This window comes from Equus quagga, chromosome 1, assembly GCF_021613505.1.
Source record: "Equus quagga isolate Etosha38 chromosome 1, UCLA_HA_Equagga_1.0, whole genome shotgun sequence".
NCBI lineage: Eukaryota > Metazoa > Chordata > Mammalia > Perissodactyla > Equidae > Equus > Equus quagga.
Genome location: NC_060267.1, coordinates 54,070,346 through 54,093,539, shown reverse-complemented (window position 1 = coordinate 54,093,539; position 23,194 = coordinate 54,070,346). Strand labels below are relative to the sequence as shown.

The following is a 23,194-nucleotide window of genomic DNA, read 5'->3' as shown; positions in this document are numbered from 1 at the left end:
TGTGAGGGACGCATGAGAAATGAAGGCTCTGGCTGTTTAGGGCAACTGCCCAGAGTCACACAAGGCAACGAGGGGCAGCGCTGGGTCTTGAACCAGCTCCAGCTCCAAAACGCTTATTCCCAACTATGTGCCCAGAAATGGCCCCCATTTGCCTTAGGAGGCAGGCCCTGCCTCCCCTTGTCACATCCCAGCTCTTGTCCTGACTCCACACCATCCTCCGCCACCTCTACATCCTGGCTCTCCCCGGCGGCCGAGTGTCAGCTTGGCAACCATGCGACAGCAGGGGGCTTCAGAGTGTGGCCCTGCACATGCGCCGGTCTCTCAGAAAGAGCTCCGCCTTGCCAGTCTCCCTGCTCACCCGCTGGAACCTGTCCTTCTATTTTGTATAAGTGCAATGAAAAAGGGGAAAAGAAAAACAAACAAAAACTCATCCTTGTACCCTTCTTCTCTTCCCTTCGCTAAAGCCTTCTTTGGAATCAAGACTTTCACTCAAATGGATTAGACTTGGCCACCTAAGACGCCTTCCCTCTCCCAGCCTTCTGAGGCCCATCCGAATCATGGGTTGAGTGAAGAAAATCAGAAATGCATTCAGTTTGAAGCACTTTTCAATTTGGCAGCGTCACAGATGCCAGACACGGTCACCTTCCCTTTCAAATTAAAAAAAAAACAAAACCAAATAACTGCATAATGTACCTGATTCAAAACCACTTGCACTTTAAAAATCAGAACCCGAAGTCCTTCTGTGCCATCACCAGTCCCTGCGCGATGTCTGGCTGGCGGCATGCACGGCAGCGTAGAGACCTCACAGGCAAAACTGAAACCACCCTCCCCAGCGAGGTCTCGCAGGCTGTTCTGGCACATTCTGGACCAATGAGCTTTGAATTTATGGTGAGTTCTGGCAGGCTGATAAAACCCCATAGCCCCTTTCCCCATGCTCTGTTTGTGATTCACTTATTCATTCAACAAACATTAACAGAATATGGCAGAATAAAGAGAATCAGCCCAGATAGGGATCTCAGTTCTGGCTCCACCCATGAGTAGCTGTGTCACTTTGGGTAAATTACTTCATTTCTCTAATATCAACTTCCTCATTCCCCCCTGTATTAACAACTGCCCTACTTTTCTAAGTTTCGTTAAAGGTGAAGGGCTCCTATATCAGGCCTAGAGTAGCTGCTCAATAAATTCAGTTCCCCTCCTACTCAAGTAAGCACCACGCAAGGTACGGGGGAGACACAAGAAGATGGAGGCAGACCCCACTCACAGAGGTACACACTGGAGAGGGAGGGGGGCATGTGTGTAAATGGACCAAACCTAACAGAGAGGGTGTCCGAACAGTATGCTGGGGATGGCGGGGAGAAGGGTGCTCTCTCAGCAGCTGTGTTTTTCCAGCGTGTAGGCAGGGGAGACCAGACCGGCCCTTCCATTCCGAGGCGTCCGGGACGCGCCGTGAGAACACACCGAGCACTGACCCACCTCAGGAAATCCAGCTGCTTCAGGAGCCCCGACTTCTCCCGCTGCAGACTCTCCGTCACGCGGTACACTTCCCTGGGGAGGAGGCAAACGGCAGTGGTGAGCGACTGTTCCGGGAGGCGAGCCCCCAGGGTACGAGGCTCTGAGCTGAAGGCGGATGCCAGGACCCTCACACTGGAACCCACGGGCCGTGCCTGCGCTGAGGAGAGAGGGGACAAGAGGAGCCCGGCCTTCTGCTGGACAGCACTGGCTACACACAGGGGCTTACAGCATGGTCTCAGTTAATACCAGGGACGCACCATTCGGAAGGTGAAATTACCCCATCTTCCAGATACGGACAGTCAAAGAGGTTCGATTACGGCCCCCAGGTCACACAGACAACCCTCAACTGGGCCAGGGTCCTAATCCAGACCTCCCGCCCCCAACCTGCTCATCGCACAGTCACCTCACACGCCACCTGCGCTGCAGCCCAATTACTGCACTGTCCCCAGGCTCCGAATGGTCCTGCCCTCCCCAGGATTCAGGGAGTTCGCCAGTATTCTTCTCCAGCCCAATTTTGGAGGGCGAGAGCAGGACTGGTATTTGTCCCCCCACGTGCCGGTTTAGTTTGTTGTCTGAGCTCTTGAAGAACCCTTTCCCCTTTGCCCACTCCCCTCTAAACTCTCCAGTCTGTTCCCAGATATCCGGAATTGCCACTGTTGGCCATGTTTCTTTGATTTAGGATTTATCTCTAGCTATAAAGCAGAGTTCTGTTTTTCGGGTTTTTTGGTGAGGCAGATTGGCCCTGAGCTAACATCTGTGCCAATCTTCCTCCACTTTGTATGTGGGACGCTGCTACAGCATGGCCTGATGAGGTGTGTGTAGGTCCACGCCCAGGATCCGAACCAGCGAACCCCAGGCCACTGAAGCAGAGCGCACAAAGTTAACCGCTGGCACTGGGCCGGCCCTAAAGCAGAGATTTAATGTATCAATTATCATCAGTCACTCACATCACAGTGTGAACATGTCAAGCCCAGGAGGCGTTTTGAGGAAGGGGAGAGAGAAGCTGAGAATTACAGGGGGTGGCTGGAGGGCAACTCAGCGGCGAGGCAGGGGCTGTGTCTGGTTGGTTTGCATCTGTGTCCTCACGCAGAGGCTGGCTTGGGGCCTAGTCAACAACCGGCAGCAGCAAGACCCAGAGGAGAGAGGGTGGGAAGGAGGGGCAGGGAGGGAAGAAGGCACGCAGAGATGGAGGGAGGAAGAGGGAAAGGAAGGGAGGGGTGCATTGAGAAAGTATTCAGCGCTACTCAGGGAAGAAAGGAAAAAAATAGGGCAGAATTAGCTGACATTGGAAAATACGCCTTGATTAACTTCACAGTTTTGCCTGTCCTTCCCTCTGCGCTCTGCACTGTGATTCAGAAATTTTTAAATCGTCCCCCAAGCTTATTGCAAAGGGTCCAAAGTTGCACATTTCCAAACCACAGCACAGTTTCTAGTGTAGGGAGCACCTTCCAGTCCCATAAATGCATCACTTCCACAGGCTGCCAGTCTCCTGGATCGTGCCCACCGGGCTGGGCAGGGACACTCACCCGCTGCCGCCCCAGGCATGTCATCACTGAGCTGGTGAAGCAGCAGCAGCTCGCTCGACCACGGGGCTCTCTCGCCAGGCTCACAATAATCTGATTCCCTAAGAGGTGTCTGTGGGTTTTTCTCCCCTTTATAGAATAATTTTAAAGTCGATTTGTGGCAATAACAGTCTGAATCAAATTCTAAGTTCACCTCAGACAGTCCCAATTAAGCAGTGAAACTTCTCTGGCTCCTGCAGAGCTGCAAATTCCTAACATTTTCTTACCAATTATGTTTAATTTCAACTTGAGGGAAAACAATGTACTCCCCACTATCCAAACGGGGTCCCCAAACCCCTGTCCCGGGCTCTGCTTTGATCGGCACCACGTGAGCAGAGCTGCCTGCTGGCTGGCTCTGCACCAGGCTCTGCGGCTCCCCCAGCCGACCCTGGGTTCTGCCTCTCTCCAGAGAAGCGAGGGCACACAGCTTTCCTCCCCCGCTAAGGAAACCACTCACGCGAGGTCTCAGGGCTGGGTTCTCACAGAGCGTTTGACTGATGAGCCAATTCCTAAGAAACGAGGCATTCCAGGTCTTCTCTGGCCCTGTTCATACCGCACCAGATGATCGCTGATGCTCTATAAACACACACACACACGTGCACACACACACAGAGTCCACACTGACGCACTGATACGTCTATTGGTGGTAGACATACATCTATCTGGATATATGTATACACACATATTCAGATTTTTTGTGTTAAAAAAAAGAAAAGCATTTCTAAAACAAAAATGACACTTGGATACTTGACTGACCTTTAAAGTCCTAACCTGGATGTTCTACAAGCTTCTCTCCGGGTAACGTGAACTGAAAGGACAAGAACGTGCTGTTTTTCATAGTAGTGATGGGTGGGAGGGTCCTGTCGCCTCTAGGGAACTGCCATTGGCTTCCTTTGTAGATGAGAGAGGAGATCCGGAGCGCTCTCCAAAATATATTGTCAAGTGACAAACGCAGGCAAACGCAGAACGGTGTGCCACCGATTTGTAAATGAAATGTGTATGTGTGTGTGTCTGAGTGCATACGCATTCACTTGCATAGGCATAGAACGTTCCGGAAGGATCCACAAGAAACCATGACCGGTGCTATACAAACACACTACGTGACTGCGAGCTAGGAGTCATGGGTCGGGGGAAAACCTCTTTTGGAGGTGCATATCCTTTTGTGCCGTTTGAATTTTGTGCCTTGTCATAAACTACCTACCCAAAATAAAAGTTAATTAACAAAACAGCGAGGTGCTGCTCTTCAGCTGACCTTCATCTTTATATAATCTCCCTTGCTTGACTGTTCCTTCTTTATCTTATTTTAAGATCTAGTTCTCCTTCCCGGAGCATCTTCAGAGAACGAGAAAATTAATTTTGCCCGTTCTGAACTCTATCTGATAAATGACTAGGTCTGTTTAACTCCAAACTCCATCCTCTCCCTTCCAGCTGCTCCGGAGCAGCAGGAGGCAGCTCGACACCATCGGGGGAAGGATGGGTATCAGGAGAACTAGGCTCCATCCCTGTCTGCTGGCATTAACTAGCTGTGTGGCTTTGGGTTGGTCGCTATACTTCTCTGAGCCTCAGTTTCTTCATTTATAAAATGGAGAGGGAGATCAGAGCGTTAGGTCGTATCAGTACTGCTGGTCTGGGATTCCGTCCTACAGACAACAAGCTAAGGTGCTCACTGTCCTTCTCTCCTGACATTCCTCCCTGGACAGGACACGGTCTCTTGGGTTCCGGCATGCTTTCTGGCTGCACAAGGCAATTGCAAGCTTCTTGCAAACGAGTCGTGAAGGTTCTGGAATAATTTATCTCTCCCTCCCAACCTGCCTTCCCTCCTTTTCAACTCCCAACCTCTAGAGATTGTGTCTCTGGCTTGGTTAATTAAGATAAGCCTTCAGAAACATTTTAATCCTCGTGCTGAGAAGCGACTCCAGCACTGGGTGCTTATTTCCATTTGCTGTTCTAATGCCTGTGCCTTCAGATGTTTGCTGCTTTTAGAACTTGATTGAATTTTAAGAGCCTGAATCCTTAATTCTGTTGGTAAAGTTAAATGCCTGTGCCTTGTTGACCTGCTGTCAATGAGGAGGAACTGATTTTGCTCATTTACAAATGAAATACACTGTCCTCCCACTGGTCATCCAAGAACTGGAACAGAGGGGTTTCATTTTAAGTCAGCTACTTGGGAATATATCTGTTTTTAAGTGCAGATATCTTACTAGGATAAAACCCCAAATCCAAGCCCATTTCCTCCCTCACCCTCTGCAATGCCCCAAACAGTGCAGGACACCACGCAGGAGCCAAATGGCAGAACAACTGGGTTCAGGCTGATGCGCCGACATTTTGCCAATGATCAGACAGAGCGAGGGGCTTCCCTTTTGAACCAGGGGAGTCAATCCACCTAAAACATCAGGAATTGGTAAGTAATACTGCCCTTTTCTCTGAAATCAGACTCTCTGTACCACTTTTCACAGGACCATGCACACAATTTCCTTTTGCAGAATGAATGAATGAATGCATGCATGAACAAATGAGCGAGTGAATGACGCCAGTCCTACTCCTGTGTAACTATTTTCTGGCTAGCCCATTATTCACTGGGAGGAGTCAGCAAGATGTGTCTAGCAGTTATCACCTTGGGACAGTTACTTAAAACCTCTGAACCCCAGTTTCCTCATCCATAAATGAGAACTGACGATAACAGTACCTGCCCCCGCAGGATGCTGGAAAGGTCAATGAGATAATGCCGAATTATCAACAGAAGTGAGACATGTCGAACGTCCACCACAGACCTGGCATAGAGTAGTTTTTAATAATGTTTGTAAAATGAATAAGCAAATGAGTCTATGGATAAATGAATGAAGACAGAAACAAGTGAGATTCCTCTCCCTGGGCCTTCAAGAGCATTTGTTCTCAAAACCTAACACTCCCAAGACAAGATGAATGACTGCTTCCGCCAGGGACTCCTCCAGCAGAAGGTACGGACGGACCCACCCTTGATTCTTTCTCAGTGTGCCTCTGCCTAGCAAGCTGAACCCAATGGCTGGACACCAAAAGCAGTTTATTAGCAAACCAGGCCCTAAGAGATGTGGGGTTCCCCCTAGTGGGCCCACACAGAGGAACACTGGTGGAAAAGACAATGGGTAGAGCTGGAGGGAAGATTCCTGGGCTCTGTCACACGCCCATCAAATTCTATGCTGACCTCGGAAGTCTGCCTGCTGCACTCCCATCCACCCTGGTCGCCTGGGTCTCTGAACTCCAATAGTCATGTACGGTCTGTCTGCTCACTCAGCATTGGGTAGGATAACATCTTTCTAACCACATGATAAGTTTTCTGAGAACAGGGATGTATATTGCTTGTCAGTCCCAGGTAAGGCGTGGCACAGTGCTGATCTGCTTACTAGTCTCAGAATCCTAGAAGAGATCTCAGGGAGCAAGGAGCCCCAATCCCCAGTTTACAGGCAAGGAGACAGAGTGTGGGAGAGGGGAGGTAGCACGCTCACAGCAGGCGATGGAGTTGGAGAGCACCAATGGGGATTCACGCAGGCCAGACTCACATCTCCTTCTCCTGGTGGAGCTTGCAGGCCTCTTGCTGGAGGCTTTCCAGCTGCTGCTGGGCATCCTGCAGCTCCCGGGAGGTCCGCTCCAGCTCCCGGGCCAGCTCCTGGTTCGTGAGTTTCAGCTTGGTATTCTCAGCCTTGGTTTCATGCTTGTCATTATGCAGGGCTATGCACTGGCCTTCCAGCTGGAAGGAAGGGTGGGGAGAGGGGAATGATAAGCAAGCACCATCATCAGAGGCCGGTCCACCCCGGCCTCCCCCCACTTTCTCCACCTGGTGGGCAAGAACCGTCACTGTTACCCCTCACTGCCCTCAAGCCTCAAGAGGCTTTGTCCTGCTCCTTAATTCACACATATGCACTTCTGGAAGCAGGAAGGAGCTCTCAGAGCACATCTCATCTCCTCCCTGTCTCCACAGGACCACTAAACAGTGGAGGGGAGCCGATCATCATCACCATCATCTCATTAATGGTCATCTCATCAATGTCTTGAGATCTAACCTAAATCCCTCTTGTTGTCTTTTAAACCAATTTCTTTTCTTTGGCTTGTGATGGAGATGGAGAACAGCTAAGTGGCCTTCTTCCTAAAACCATCCTTCCTAATTTCAAATACTGATATTAAATCCATTTACTCCCTTTTCTTCTCTCAGCCGAATAAGTCAATTCCTTTAATCTAGGGAAGCTTTGTATGGTAGCCAGAAACCCTGGAAATTCTTAGGAAATAGCTAAAACAGGTCAAACCAAACATACCTTTTCTCATGTCCCTCAAGCAACTGAAAACCCTGCATTTTTATAACTTTTGCTTTTCTCTGCTGATGATTATGCTTTGCAGAGCTTCTAAGTCTCTCGCCAGAGGAAGAATCAAACCAAGGCAAATATATCATAATAAATTGAGTTTAATGAATGTGGTCAGTAAGAGGAGGAGGAAGCAACAACAAGAAATCTTGTGTGATTCTTAAGAGGCTCCTGAGTAATCAGGCAAGCATGCAGTAATTAAATCGAGTGGGAGCCATTCATTTGAGGGCTACACCTAATTGGTAAGAACTTAATGCACAACAATGAGGAGCAGAAGGAGCAGGAGAAGCAAGGTTCGACTGTGGAAGGGGGACTGGGAAGGCAGCTGGCAGTCGCTGGAGTTGAAAGCATCTTGCTGCAGAAGGAAAGAAACCAAAACCCAGAAGCTAGGAACTAGCAGGAGTGGCACAGTCTCTAGCCTTAGCATGGGTGTCTTCAAGCATAGATAAATGTGTTGCTAAAAACAGCCCTCTCTGTTCAAACGGAAGCAATGTGTCTGGGTCTGTCCAGGGCTGGATCCCTTCCAGCACCAGACAAAACAAAACAAGAGGCCACGTGGTGCCCTGGCCTCTTTCTCCCACGAGCCCTTTGGAGAGGAGGTTGTGTGCGCAAGGTTTGCCTAGGTAATCACCCTCCTGGGGTCATTAGCCAGCGGTCCCAGCCATAGCGGATGGACACTGCCCTGCACAGTGCACCACTCAGCCTGCCTCCTGGGGGCTCAGGTGCATTAGAGGAGCATCTACTGTCTGCATCCATTCTGCAGGCTGACGAGAATAGTCACAAAGCAGGCTGACCAACCTTGTTTGGGCCACATGGGAAGACAGGGGATGGACAAAGTGACCTTGAGGAGCCTCTTCTTCCAACTGGAGGCATCCACGGCCATCCTGGCAGGACGACATCACTGTCTGCAGCCTCCCCCAAAGTATCAGAGACTATGTCCCTGGTCCTCAGCATCCTCCTCTTCTCTTAACCGGATGCAGGAAACAAATTAATGCTTTGGCATTTGGTGGCTCCTGGGCAGAATTATACCACAATGTTTGCAGATATCTCAAGGGAGAAGCCTTGGCAACTTTTCCAAGTTAAACACCCAGCGTCGGGAAAGTAAAGCCTTTATCTTGGGATCATCTGTGATTTCAAATGCTATCTTTTGTACAGCTCAATGGTTTTCAGATTTAAGGACGACAAAAAAGGTCCTTAAGTGGATGGCAGGGAAAGCGGTCAAGACCCAGAGCGGTGGATGGAGTGAAGAGCCAGGCTCTCCGAGTTCACTGACAAACATACCCGTCTCTGCTTCTGGATGAGCTGCTCCAGCTCCTGCTCCTTAGATACCAGCTTCTGTTCCAGCTCCCGACTGCGGGCCTGAAACCGCTCTGTGTCCTGCCAAGCCAGAAAGGGGGACACGTGAGGCCCAAACGCACCCAGGATGGAGACTTTTTCCCCCCTTGAACCTGCTCAACAGCAGGACCTGTCCTTTTGGACTTACCACCAAATGTGACCATGACTGATGACCGCGCACGGCCCCTCGAAAAAGCAGCAGTGTCAGCTAGTGGGGGCATACTGAACAGGGAGAACAGACAGGGGCCTGAGTTCAAATCTCATGCCTCAGTCTCTTCATCTGTAAATTAAGGGGTGGAATATTCTGGATATAACTTGGATATTCTGTTCCATGTTGGGTGCTGACATTCAGTCTCCTAAACTGCCCTCGCTCTGGAAACACAGGGGCGTCACTTCTTCCTCTTGAGGGTCTACGTCCTCACTGTTTCCCACAGTGACTGAGGTATCCCAGGCTCTGCTCCTCAAGATGTCTCTGCCCCTGTGCTCAACAGCCCCTCCCCTCCTGCCCTGGAACTGGGCTTCCCCACTCAGGGATGCAGAGGCCCTGAGGATGCAGGTGTGAAGGGACCTGGTTGTGGGATAAAGAAAGTGTGTGGGTTGTCAGCGTGCCTGATATTCCCAACAGAGCCCGATCTGCTGTAAGGGCCCTGAGCTGGGCATCAAGAGACTTGGGTTCCAGCCCTGGCCTTGCCCACCTGACTTGCTTCATTCTTCTAGATCATTACATCTTTGTTCACAGAATAGAAACAAAAATACCCATGCCACCTGCAGCTCTCCATTGGACTGAAGGCAGAACAGAGGTGCCAAACACGCAGGAAGAGAAGACATCATTATAACCATCATATAACTCATTACAGGAGCCCCCTAGGGGTCCCTTTTCCCTAGGAGCCGTGAGAGGCTGCACTAGAGGCAGCTCTGTCCTGGCTGGTGGGGTGGGCATGATGGCAGCAGCTGCAGAGTGGGGGACCAGGGCCAGTCTCAGGCCAGAGACCTTTGGACACTCCATTAAAAGGCTGGGGATATTTCCTGGCCTCATCATCTGTAGACTCTACTTCGTTCCTCTGCCTGTTTTCAGGTGGGTGAAGGAGCTCAGGGAGAGCCTGTGATTGTCCTCACATCAACTACATGCAACAGCAGAGGCAGGACTAGACCAGGCAGTTCCTGCTCCCAACATCGTTACCAGGGAACCCGCTTCATTCAGCTTGGTGGCCGCTCACAGAGTAGGTGCCCCGTGCACAGTGCCGGGGAAGCAAGCAGCTCCAGAATTCCCCTGCATGAGTCTGTGACTGTCTCCTGGCCCCTGCCAGCACAGAGCCCCGAGGGGGTCTGTGATCTGGAGCTGGAGCGTGCAAGTGATGAAGACTTTCCCTCACGGTCAACAAATTGCTAAATGTAGAGCCAGGATCCAAACCCCGGCCAGAGGTCCAGCCTTTGCCACGCTGTCATAAACTGTGACACCACTGTCCTCATACTGTCGCCAGGCAAAAGCCTGTGTATCCAAAGGCTTAACAGTGCAAACAGGTTTTAACAGTGTCCATGTTTACGCAAAAAGCACAAATCGAGCACGGAGCGTGAAACGCGTTCGGTCTTGAGAAGGGAGAGGAGAGAGCAGAGGGGGCGGCACAGGGCTGCAGCAGCGTGCTCAGGCCACTTACGTGATACTAACTTGTCCTTGAATTTTCTCCTCCGACCTCTTCCACTCCCACATCCCAGCCTTGGCCCTGCTTCTGGAAGCATGCCTCTTTCTGTAGCAAGGACCTTTGACCTGTAGTCACGGCCTGAGGCAGAGGGGGCCAAATGCCCCAGAGCTCGGCCCCTTTGTACAGTAGGTCATCTGGGGTAATGGCAGTGGCTCTCCTTTCCCCTGCAGGGAAAAAGCTCTCTGTTCTCAGGAGATTTCTTTAGGGTCTGCTTGGTGAGGAGCGTGTGAGTTCTGTCTGCCATATCCTCATTCGACTACGCTGAAGGTCGAGGACAGCCGGGATGCCAACGCTCTAAAAGAACAGGGGGGGTGTGGGAAGACTGACGGGCCTCCAGAGGGCTCTCACTGGAGAACAGGACTGGCTTCTTCTGGAAAGCATCAGCCCCCTCTCAGTTTGAATGACATCTGTCATAATAAATGAAGCTGTGGTGTGGATAATCTGAAGCAGCAGAAAATTAAAACTTGGTTCAAACCAGCCTGCCTTAGGAGAGCAGGGGTGACCGCAGCCCAGGCCCAGTGCTGAGCGGCAGGGCACCCTGTCTATGTGGTTTCTATGTTGTGTCCCCCAAACTCCATATGTTGAAATCCCAGTGCAAAGGTGACAGGGTTAGGAGGTGGGGAGTTTGGGAGGTGATCAGTGCTCTTATAAAAGAGACCCCAGAGAGCTGGCTTGCCCCGTCCCACCATGTGAGGACACCAAGAGAAGCCGGCAGCCTGCACCCGGAAGAGGGCTCTCACCACAACCTGACCATGCTGGCACCGGGATCTCAGACTACCAGCCTCCAGAAGCAGGAGAAACAAACATTTCTTGTTTATAAGCCATTCAGTTGATGGCATTTTTGTTATAGCAGCCCAAAGTGACTAAGACAGGGAGCCACCATTCAAGATCAAAGACTTTTCTGCTGAGAATCCATCGAGTGGATAATCCAAAAATGGATAATAGAGAGCCTCTTGTAGCTTTGTTTTATGGATCTTCTCCCCAAGGACCTGCTTAGCTTGGTAAAGGAGAGCACGTCACCAGTTCTGACTTCCCAAGCCAAACAGCTGGGCTCGGAGGAGGCTGGGTAAGTGCCAGCCTAGGAACAGGGTTATGAGTTTAAAATTTTCTCCCGTGGTTTCTGAGAAGGGTGGGATTGGATTTTTCTTGGGTGTCTAAGGGGACAGGTGGGAAAGCATAGACTCTAAGGATGGTCCTCCTGGGGAGCTGCTGGGCATGGAGGGGAAGGGGCTGGGGCATCTGGGTGGGCCTGCCATATGGTCTAGGGACCAGCCAACGTCAGACCCAGTCTTCAGGCTGCTCTAACCGGTAAGCAGGCACCTTCATCCTTTCATTCATTCCTTTGTTCATCTGTTCATTCACTGATTCATTCAACAAGCCTTTGTTGAGTGCCCACTATGTTCCAGGCCTGGTCGAAGTGCAGAGGACACCTTCATAAGTGGAAGATAAAAATCCCTGCGGTCGTGGAGCTTACACATTAGCAGGAGGAGACAGGCCACAATCAACAAAATACACAAGTGGATTATAGGCCATGTTTGAAGGCGACAAATGCCTTGAAAAAAATAAGTACAGCAGAGACAGAAGGAATCAGTAGTGCTGTGGGCGGGGGCACTGCAGTCCCAAACTGAGGGAGGCAGTCAGAGGAGGAGGGACTTCAACCTGCCCCTCACAGCCAGCCCCGGGCCAGACCCTTACTTTCAGGAGAAACTGCTCCTTCTCACTCTTGATTTGTTGTTCCATCTCCTCGTAGAGATGCTGGATTTCTTCATCATAAGCAGCAATTTTCCTGCAGAAGTAGCAAAAGGAGAGTCTGATGAGGTCTACGTTAGATTCCTTTATCCTGGGCTTGGGCATCAGAACCCCATCTGGAGCCGTGGGTTGTGGGGGGTGACAGCGTGGCTCAGGTCGGTCAAACCTGCAGGATCAGTTCCTGAGGATGAGCTGACCCAACAAGACCTATTCTGGCTGCTGGTCCTTTCCAGGTGGCCTCTCCTCTACCCTCCCAGCCATCTCTACCAGACGATCCACACGTTCCTTGGTGAAGCTTCCCTGGCTCTGTCTTCCTTTACTCTGCTTTATTGCAACACCAAGCCCCTGGCCTCTGCTAGACTCACGCTCCCTCCTGCCTGCTGGTCCCCATGCTTGTGGCCAGCATAAAGCTGCGTGTGTGCGCTGCCTTCCTGTTTAGTTTCTTGGCTTATCTCGTTCCCACTTTGCACGCTTTCCCTCTACCTGGTCTCATCAGCACTGTCTGAACTGCACTATCAGAGGCCTCTTCTGACATTGTGAGCTTAGGTTTGTGGGATCCACATTTCTCATAAGATCTAGAAGATCTTAAAAGATTCCATGATGACGACCACAGCCACCACCACCCCCTACAAAGGAAAGGGGCCACACTGTCCAGTGTTAGTGCCGTCTCAGGCACAGGGCCACAGGCAGACAGTATGAGAAGGGTGAGGCTGGATAAAGGCTGGCGGTGATAACGAGATGTCCTCATCCCCTCCCTCAGCATCCTCTCTGAAGAGCCCCACAGGACAGGAAGTAAGTACCGGCGCACTCTGCTCCTACACAGAGATGAAGACAAATGTGGCTATGGGGACAAGGTTTGCAGGTCATCCCTGGGGTTGTTCCTCCTTCTCTCCCAGTAATAGATCCTCCTTTGACTACTCCCCCCAATTCAAACGGGAAGGGTCGGGTACTAGCATTTGCCCTGAGACTGGGAATTATCACACCAACGCGTTCACATTCCCAGGGGATTGCATTCTCATACCTCCCCTCTGACCGGCGCTGAAAGACCCTCTCAGCCTCTCACTCCCCGCCCTCCCTCTCTGTTAAGGGAGCTCCAGGGTCCAGTGAACAGGCTGACGTCATGGCTCTCGAGCTCTGTTTTGAAAATGTAACACACACACGTACTGCAAATTTTGGCACTTGTCATTCTAAACCCAAACAGCGGCAAGCCCCCTCTGCCCTTTATTGAAGCAGGACTTTAATAATTGAGGAAATAGCCCTGGTTTTCAGTTCTAAGAGGTACTGGAGAGATTTCCGAACAAAACATCAAGGATGGGAATCTACTTATTCTCCTGAGCCTTCTGTCATTTTAACCCCTACCTGCCCATGTTCCTATGTCCACTTGGAACTCCGATCCAGTGCGAGGCCTTCCCTGCTGCCTGGGGCTGCAGCCTGGCCCCTTGCTGCCCCTCCTCCTTTGCTCCCTGTTGAGGAAACATTTACACCACATGCACAGACTGAGCAAGGACTAAGGAGCCATTTTGACTGGCGTCCTTCTAGTTCTACAAAAACCACAAAGCTGACCCAGACCAAGGAACTAGTGTGGATCTCCAGGGCCAAGGTCACTCCTGTCACAGCACCAGCCTAGGAGTTCCCTTTCTGGGTCATACTCCCCAAGACCAGAAACCTGACTTTGAGCAAGTACAGCGGTGGCCCCAGAGTGTGCTCAGCAAAAGGTGACAGCTCTCCAAGAATTTCACGAGCTGGAGGCCTGTGTTTACCAACATGTTTGGCTTCCCGGGTGTAACAGATGCCCTTTTGGCTAAGAGTAAGAAATCTCTTCTTGGTAAATGACAGATGTTTTGGATTGTTACTGTTGTACTGAGCTAACCCATAATAATTATAGGAAAATCTTGGAGAGAAACAAGGAGCAAAGGCACCGGCCATTGAATAGGGACACCTCAGGGGCAGATATAAACAGAGTTTCAAGGAAATTTCAGAAAGCAAGATGTTTTTCTCTTAGTCCCTGGAATTATCTTCCTGTGCTTGAAGAAATTCAGATACTAGATGGCAAATGGTATCAAGGAAAACTTTGGACAGTGATTCCAGTTATATAAATACTGAAGAACTAATAAAGTAAGATGAGAGAAACTTAAAAATGGATTTGGCTCTAACGCAATATTAATTACAGTCATTCATATGAGCTGTTTACCATTTACGCCTAATAACCAAGCAGGGCATTAATTCTATACTATCATTACATATGTTAACTTTGCTCTACGTTTTATTTGATTGAATTAATAAACTATATTTTTCATACTCACATGTGAGTGTGCTAATCAAAGTAAGTAATTTTGCAAATTGCTAAAAAAAAAAAAAAACAAATAGAGGGAAGGCAGATATGGCTTCTGAATAGTGCCCACTCCCAGGCCTCACTCACAAAGGCTGGGTCCACCGCAAAGAAGCCCTGGGACTCCAGACGGGCATCTGTGATCCTGGGCCCAACCAGACTCACTCATGGAACCAAGCCTTTGGAAGTGCTTTTGAAGAAAGCTGGGCTCCTGGGAGACTGCCCAGGTGAATGATTTGAGAGGATGAGCCCAGAGGGACTGACTGACTCATGACCAGCCTAGCTCAGAACACACGAGTCCCCAAAACGGGGAGCAGTAAGATGCTGTTCACACCATTCCCAACATTAACTCAGCTCAGGGATCAGAAGACCTGGGTTCTCATCCTAGAACCAGCTTGTTTCCTCTATATGACCTTGGGTAAGTTCTGTGACCTCCTGACACCCCAGGGTGGTCCCTGCCCTATGTTCCTCCCAGCACTGTCATGATGAACAAACAAGTGAGAGCGTATGAAAAGCATCTGGAACTGCAAAGCCCTAAATAAATGTAAGGGATTATTTTTTATAATAATTCTTATCATGGGCCGCAGAGGGCAAGGGCCATGTTCCTCAAGGGAAGGAGGGGCTCAGTGTTGAGGATAAAAGGGTTGCAGGGTTTGGAAAGGGTCAGAGGCAATCAGGAAGATGAAGAACAGAAGCTTAGTCAGAAAAACTCAGACCAATCCATTAGGGACGCAGCCTGTGTGAACAGGAGCTGCAGAGCCAAAAGCCCGTGTCTGCAGGGAGCTCCGCAGTGGCTGTGAGAGCAACGACGGCGAGAGAACTCTTAAAAGATCTGCGCATATGGTGTGGTGGCGTTCCAGCCGGGCACACCATATTCTGCCATCAAAGGAAAGAGGCAACCAATTATGTTTGCTTATTATATACATCTTTGTTGCCACAATTTCTAAAAGGACTGCTATCACCTGATGCACACAGACATAGACTCTGAAGTCTTCTCTGTGAGAATTTCCCCATCTTCTCCAACCCTCACTGACCCCCTTCTCTGAACGCTTAGGACACCATATGTCTTTATTTGAACACTTACTTTTAAAGTCCTGAACAACTGTTTCATTTGGGTTTATGCTGTCACAACTAGGCTACGAACACTCAGACATTTATGTCACCCACAGGGCCTCTGCTTAAAATGTTAATAATGAAAATCTGTAAGAAATCAATTTAAGACTTCGGATACCAAACTCAGAAGCCCGTGGATCATATCAGGGGAATACCAGATTCCAGGGAAATGGAAGAATTTCAGGGATGGAATGTTTGTCTGATCCAACCGCCTATTTTTCCAGCGTTAAAATCTTTGCCACAACATCCCCACCAAGTATTTACCCAAACTAGGTCAGAACACCCACAGTGAATGACGGGGAACTTGCTGGATCTCTAAGCAGCTCTTTCATCTTTGGAATATTGTGGCTCACAGAAATATGTCTTTTTATGACCTTATCCCTCCTCTGCATGAAAACCCTTCAAATATTTAAAAACAGCATTGGACTGCAAGGAGCAGTCTTGGGTCCAGGCCATGCCTCTCCACTTCCTCCACCCATGTCTCACGTGGATTTTTTTTTTCATAAGTCCTTTCACCATTTCCTTTCCTCTTCTCGGAATGGGCTCTAACTTAGCCTTCTCAAGCCATGGAGCCCAAAACTGAATGCCCACTGTGCGAAGTCTGATCGGTGCAGATTAGAGCTGGACTGCTGCCTCTCTTGTTCTAGATGCTGCATATCTGTTCACGCAGCCTAAGTTCACATTAACTTCTCTTGGCAGCCACATCATCCTTGATGAATGCTGAACCCATTTGTCAACTAAAATCTCTAAACTTTATGGCTATGAGATTGTTTTTGTTTTAAAGATGGTAGTACTGAATCATAGCTCTCCTATCTTGTGCTTCTGCCATTTGCCTTTTGGATTATGGCGAGATCTCAAATGTAATTCTGTTAGATTTCATGTTTGTTAGATTCAGTCTGTCTTTCCAGCCTGTCACTATCTTAATGGATCCAAATTAGTTGTTCAGTGTACTCAGTGACTTTCCAAGCTTTGTTGATATTGCCCATTTTCAATCACAATGTAAGGTAAATAATCTATAATGTTGGTTCTGATGATTTAATTTATCTGAGAATTATTAGAAGAGTGTTTTTAAAAATATGCAAAGAATTAGTTTTTAGTTTATTATACTAAGAGAATATACTGGTAAGGTATTTACTTTTTGCACTCAATTAGCCTTTCCTTTGTAACCAAAAACATTATTAACTTTTGCATAACTTCTATGAGAAGAATGTGTATTCTATTGCAGTGCACACAGCTCTACATTTGTCTCTTAAATTAAGCTTGCTGGTTGATGGTTTCAAATACTTTATATACTTAATATACTTTTTGCCTAATATGTCAAATCTAAGATAAGTTTATTAAAGTCTTCTAAAAATCTTCTAAAGTATTGTTTTTAATCAAATTTTCTTTGTTTTTTGGAAAGTTCCTGCATTATGTATTTTGCTGCTATGTTGTTTGGTGCATAAAGGTTTATATCTGTTGAATCTTCTCTATGGATGGAATTTTTTATTACTACAAAATATTCCCCCTTATCTCCCTTTATTTATGCCACTGAAAAAAAATGTTGAACAAGACAAGCGCAACAAGCTAAACAGAGCTCTCTGAGCTATTAACTAATAACATGTGGGCATATATTCAATCTATCTTCTATTAGCCATTCTCAAAAGAACTCTGTGCCCTGGGCAGTGTTTATTTAATTATTTCATTCTCTGCTATCTGTGCCTCGTCATTTTAAGCTACAGAGGGAGGACAAGACAGAGAGAGGTAGATAAAAGAGAGGGGAGGGCAGGAAACACGAGTTCTCAGTAAGACAGAGGGATGAATATGTGAAGGAGCCAGCTAGAATAAGCAATAGTCATGGGCACTCATATTTAGCCTCTCCTTCCTTCTCTTTCACTATAATGGCTGGATAGTTCCTCTAGCATATTCCAGGGTAGTCTAGGTCAAAACCCTCCTGCTGACAGCTATGGTTGGCTCAGAGTTCATTAGACCCAGAGTTAGAAAACCTTGGTTCAAATACTGATTCTGACATTTACAAGCTTTCTGGCCTCAGACAAGTCACATTACCTCATGGAGCTGAGGTTTTCTGTATCTAGAAAATCGGATGGTAGTACCCACTTTAGAAAGAAGTTGTGAGGATTAAACAAGATAACGCATGTGGAAGTGTCTAGCAGAGGTAGCAGATAGACTGCATTTAACAAATTCTAATTCAATGAGTTATCTGATTCTCCAGAGGTCTGTGGACCCCATTTTGAGAGCTGTTGCTCTGTAATTCCTTCAGATTTCAGCAAGTAGAAACTGAAGGGGAGGGGCCGGCCCCGTGGCCGAGTGGTTAAGTTCACGTGCTCTGCTTCGGCGGCTCAGGGTTTCGCTGGTTTGGACCTAGCACTGCTCATCAGGCCATGCTGAGGTGGCGTCCCACACAGCAGAACTACAGCTAGGATCTACACACATACATACATACGTACATACACACATACATAGGCTCTACAGCTAGAATATACAACTATTTGGGGAGAAGAAGAAAGAAAAAAAGAAACCGAAGGGGAATCATGCAGCAGCTTGGCGTATGTGGTATGAAGTTGTGGGCAGGAATGGGGACGCATTAGGGAACAGAGTGGCACGGGGAAGGACACGACCTGGGTGGCTCAGTGGAGAAGACTAAATGTGGAAAGAGAGATCCGCAACATCACCGCCAACATTAAAAAGCATTGACTAGCCCTTCGTAAAGCTATACTCCGGGTAAAATAATGCAGACTTATGGAAAGGTCTCTGCACACCAGGAATTTAGCAACTATGAAGATCAAGTCCAATGCTAAAGTGGCATGGAGGAAAGGAACAGGCAGAAGAAGCCTCACGCCTTGAAGTAGACCCCATCCCACCTGGGCTCTGGCTGACAGTAACTCTGTGACCGCAGAGCCCTGACTAGAGGGAAGAGGGGGAAGCTGTCTGCTCTGGTCGGCGGAGGATGGTACAGTTCTCAGGGAGAAAGTTAAGAAAGGTTGAGTACAGAAAAGGGAGATTTCCAACAGTGGGGAGAAGGAGCAACAATTTTATACCAAAGATGCCATAAGGGCAGTGATGGATCTGAAAGAATAAGCCCTTTTGAAAGCCAGGATGAAAAGCCCAGGTCCAACTTAGAGGATGAAATGTCACCCAGGGTGTCTGACTGTGGCAGATGCCCCCTCTCTAAAGGGTGACAATAATATGTGGGGGTGTGTGTGTGTGTGTGTGTGTGCACATGCGTATGTGGTATTGGGCTACTGGAGATCTAAGGATGAGATATGTGGGAAGGAATAAGGCTTAGGTTATGAGAGGCCGTTACAGATAATGTTCAGGGAACTGGAAGGTGAGATGTAGTTAGCAATAACTTACCCTGCCAGCCTCCCACAGGGACTGTGACAATTAATTAACCTTCATAAAGTGCTGTGCACACTGAGAGTTAAGGTACCATACTGGAGCGAAGCATCAATACGCAATACTGCTGGGGTCCACCTAATGACACACAGGCCAAGGCCTTCCTGCTATACAATATTGCTTGGTCAAAATATAATTTCCTGCTCCCTCTCTCTTTTGCCTTCACTTAGGAACAGAATCTGTTCAATTTTCAGAGAGTTTCAGAAAGTCATCTGGTCCACCCTCTAGGTTCTAGGCAGGGGTGTGCTGAAATCATTCCTGAAAAAAAGCAGCTTCTTCCTTCCCTGAATGAAGGTGCAGTCATGACCTTGGACAGAACAAATGGCATTTCTCTACATTTTAGACAAACGTCAGAAGCTTGAACTCGAGGCAGAGCTTCAGGAATGGCCACTGGCCTAGGAGAGTGTAAGCGTTCCGATTTCACACGTTTCTGGGTGGGTGGGCAGCGGTCTGAGCAATGTCTCCTGGGTTGAAAAGTCTGGTGAAAGGCAGATGCTAAGAGAGCAAGAGTCCCCGTTCCCATCATAGACTGTGAGCTTCAAAAGCTCGTGTATTCCCAATGCCTTTGTTCCGCATGTGAAGAAATGAGGGTCAAAGCACTGAAGTGACCAGTCAGTGGTCACCCAGATGACCTGGGTCAGAGAAGACGGAGAACCAGGCTCGACTCCCAGGCCCGTGTTCTGTCCACAACACGGCACTGTCTTCCCAAGCATCCTAAGTTTTAAAACTGACAACTCCACACGTTTGCGTTTAGGATTGTCAATGATCCAAATTCCATCTGGAGTCTGTCAGTTATGGAGGGAACATGAACTGGAGCAAGGAAGGGGCTGACGGCACTGCCAGGGCCGGAGAGGGCCAAGATCTTGGGAGGGGTCTGACTGCCTTTCGCATGTCTGCCCCAGTCCGCCCCCCACGCACTGATCTCAGAGTGAAGACCACAAAAGTCTCCATGAGTCTGCTATTTCCCAGAGAAGAAAATGGAAGCACGTTCAGCCTCAGCCAGCCTTGAGGCTGAGACGAGAATCGTGCGTGAGGCATTCAGACTCACCACTGCCCCCTGCCACCTTCTTCGGGCAGCTGCAGCAAGAAAAGCCCTTACCAGAAAAATCCTGTTTAGGGTTTTCTTGTTTCCCCATAATCAGTCTCTCTCAGTCCCTCGAATTGTCTCTCTGTCTCTGTCTCTGTCTCTGTCTGGCTGGCTGGCTGTCTGGCTGGCTCTCTCTCTCTCTCTCACACACACACACACACACATACACACAATTAGAGTAGAACTGAATGAAAGGAAAAAATAAGAGTGTGTAGAAAATTCTGCAACGGCTGTGAAATCGCCAATTGGATTTTCAAGATGGATGGTTTCTCCCTAATTAGATTCTGCTGCCTTGTATAAACCAACTTTGCAGCTTTATCCCATTCTATAAAGCAAACCGTTTTTCATTAGTCAGGTTTACAAAGCACGCCCGTGGTGTACACAGAGCACAAACAGTCCTCACCTTCCAATCTACACCCAGGGCAATGTTGACAATGCGCTTCTGCCTCAGATAATAATATACCAATAAAAACAGGTGCCCGATTAAGGCACAGCCTCATCACCTGGAGCCCTCATGGAGAACTTCTAATCTTCACTCTAGGAACAGGACTAAAATTACAGACTGGAAGGGTGCCCTGGGGTGTACCTTTTGCAGGCTGATACATTTTGGAAGAACAGGCTAGAGCAGCATTTCTCATAGTATGGTCTGTGGCCTGCCTGCATCAGAACCACCTGGGCTGTGTGCTAAGATGCACATTCCTGGGACCCACCCCAGGACACACTGATTCAGACTCTCTGGGGGAGGGACCTAGGAATCTACCTTTTAATCAAGATTGTCTGGTAATTCTGGAGGAAGCTAACATTCGAGAACCACACAGTTAAAGCCCTTCACAGGTGGAACGTAAGGGCCATCTGTCATATATATGATGCTTTATTTGCTGCCCTGCCTGGGGGGACCAGGTCAAGGAAATGATGACCCCCCTCCCACATCACAGACACCTCTTCTCAGGCTTGTGTCACGGTACCGGCATCATAGTTGGGGCCGCCTGTCAGGCTGTAAGACACATCCCCTCCTGGTCTGGACACTCTCTCAGAACCCAGGGACATCACCCTAGACAGAAAGCACCCGCGGGATGGCTGGGCAGGGGCTGCGATTTAAGGGCCCCTGTGCTCCCAGGAAATTGCCTGAGGCCTAACTCAGCTGGACAAGGAAAGCCTGTGCAGATGAGGAGCTGATTCCAACGAGGGTGTGGGGAGTGTTGCTAAGCTTGTCAAGGCCAAGTGTGGCCTACTGATGATGCGAAACACACAGCCTGGGTGGTGTTCCCAGGCTGCTGAGCTGCAGACGATTGAGCAGAGCCCATGGCCTGCCTTTGATCTAAAAAGCACTTTTCTTCAAAGAGCCCCAAGCACTCCCTAGATACAGCCTAATTCTTCCTTACCCCCGGCCTCCCCAGGGGCAAATCTTGATAAGAAACCCAACCAGGTCAACTTATCCAGCAGATTCCAACTCAGGTTAAAACTCAGAATCCTCAGAATGTTTCATAAATGCAGACTTCGAGCCCCCACCCCAGACCAAGTGAATTGGGTCCTCCTGGGGTGGGCCCTCGGCATCCCCTAGTGATCACCATGAAAGATCCGAATCTCCTGCTGCCTCCAGACAGCATCCTTCTCCATCTGGAGAGCTCAAGCTTTTGTCCCAGAGAAAGGTAACTGGGGAGAGCGCTTTCTGTGGCAAAGGAACTTCTCATTCTGATGGCCGGAAGTTCTTCCTCAGGTCAAACTCTCTCATGCAAAAAGGTGAAGTGCTCTGAGCTTCTGCACGGTGGACACAGGGGAGAGTGGTCAGTGGTACTCCACGCCCCACTCCCCGGAAAGCAGTGGAGGTGCAGAGGGAGCACACCTCACCCTGGAAGTTCAGCAGAGGAGCTGGGCTTCGGCCCAAGGGTCCCGCATTTGACCGTGGCCTCTACCTTGCCCCATGGGGCTAAGGCTGCTTCCCAGTGGACACACAACGGAGTCAAACGCTGTATCCAGGATTCTGACTCAGATCTCAGGTTTCCTCAACCTCCCCCCCAAAAGACGAGGGGGTGGGAGATGGGATGCTCCCAGATTGCCTCTTTCCCCTATCCCCAATATGGAGGTTACAAAAAAACCCATGTCAGTGAGGTAAGGAGGGCCCCAGTTATTTCTGACGATGCCCCAGAGGTTGGTCTCCTGACATCAGCCACCAAGGGCTTTCCCCATGCACTCAACCCAGCTGCATCCTCCTCCCTCCCAGAAGGGAGGGGAAGCTGGAGAGGCTGTGGGGGCCGACCTGTTGCACTCACTGCAGCAACACGACCCCTGAGGGGCACGGCCCAGCCAGGGGAGCTGGGGGCAGGAGGTCCGCATTCTGCCTGACCTGGTTGAGGCCAGACCCCCCCTACTCCCGTCCCCTGCCCCGAAAACAGCCCGTTTTCTCTGGACCCCATGGGAGAAAGAAACAAAGGGAGGGTTTAGAAGATGAGGAGGAAGAAGAGGCCGCTGCCGCCAACGGCAACGCTGTCTGTTTCAACAGCACGAGAATCTTCTGGGTGGCTGTGTGGTAGAATCTTTATGGGTATGACCTCTGCTTCACCAGTGTGATCATAAACTCCTCGAAGATGGGAACTCTGTGTTCTGTGTTCCTACCTCAGAGCCTGGCACAGAGTAAGCGCTCGTTAAACGTGAGCTACCAGTACCAGGTGGACTATATTCCGTGGTGCCCGGCCCTGCCGGACACACAGCAGCAATGACTTGACCTCTCGTCACCATCTCTGGGACGGATGCTCATTTTTCAGATGGAGCTGAATCGTTGTTCCCTGGACTGGAAGGCGAGCTTGCAGAGGAGGCTGGGAGTTCCCAGGCCTCCCTGACTCCAGCCCCTATCAGGCCATTCCCCGGAGCGGCCCTTCTCCTCCCCTCTAACGCTGGCTCTGCACCCCCACAGACAAGCCCAAACCTCCAAACTCATCTCCTAGAAGACGCCCCAGAAAGACTTACCTTCACTCAGAGTCATGTGTAAAGAATCCTACTTAGATATTCTCTACCTCATTGGGGTTTCCAGTTTCTAGTTTGACTTCTGAGCTGCAAAGGCCCTCATAGACAATCTGGTCCAT

At 49.3% G+C, this 23,194-nt stretch overlaps 1 protein-coding gene across 3 annotated transcripts in view; it reads right to left on the bottom strand.

Annotated features, from left to right (window-relative positions):
• Window positions 1-23,194, bottom strand: part of CRACR2A (calcium release activated channel regulator 2A) — a 125,713-nt gene that overhangs the window by 33,257 nt on the left and 69,262 nt on the right. For all 3 annotated transcript variants that reach the window (XR_006888999.1, XM_046663697.1, XM_046663759.1), the window contains exons 7-10: window positions 12,136-12,226; window positions 8,687-8,782; window positions 6,611-6,798; window positions 1,474-1,545 (exon numbers count right to left, since the gene is read on the bottom strand). Coding sequence is in view for 2 of the 3 variants with exons in the window: in XM_046663697.1 (XP_046519653.1) it covers window positions 1,474-1,545; window positions 6,611-6,798; window positions 8,687-8,782; window positions 12,136-12,226 (447 nt within the window). In the remaining variant the exon portion in view is untranslated. The remainder of the gene's footprint in view (window positions 1-1,473; window positions 1,546-6,610; window positions 6,799-8,686; window positions 8,783-12,135; window positions 12,227-23,194) is intronic.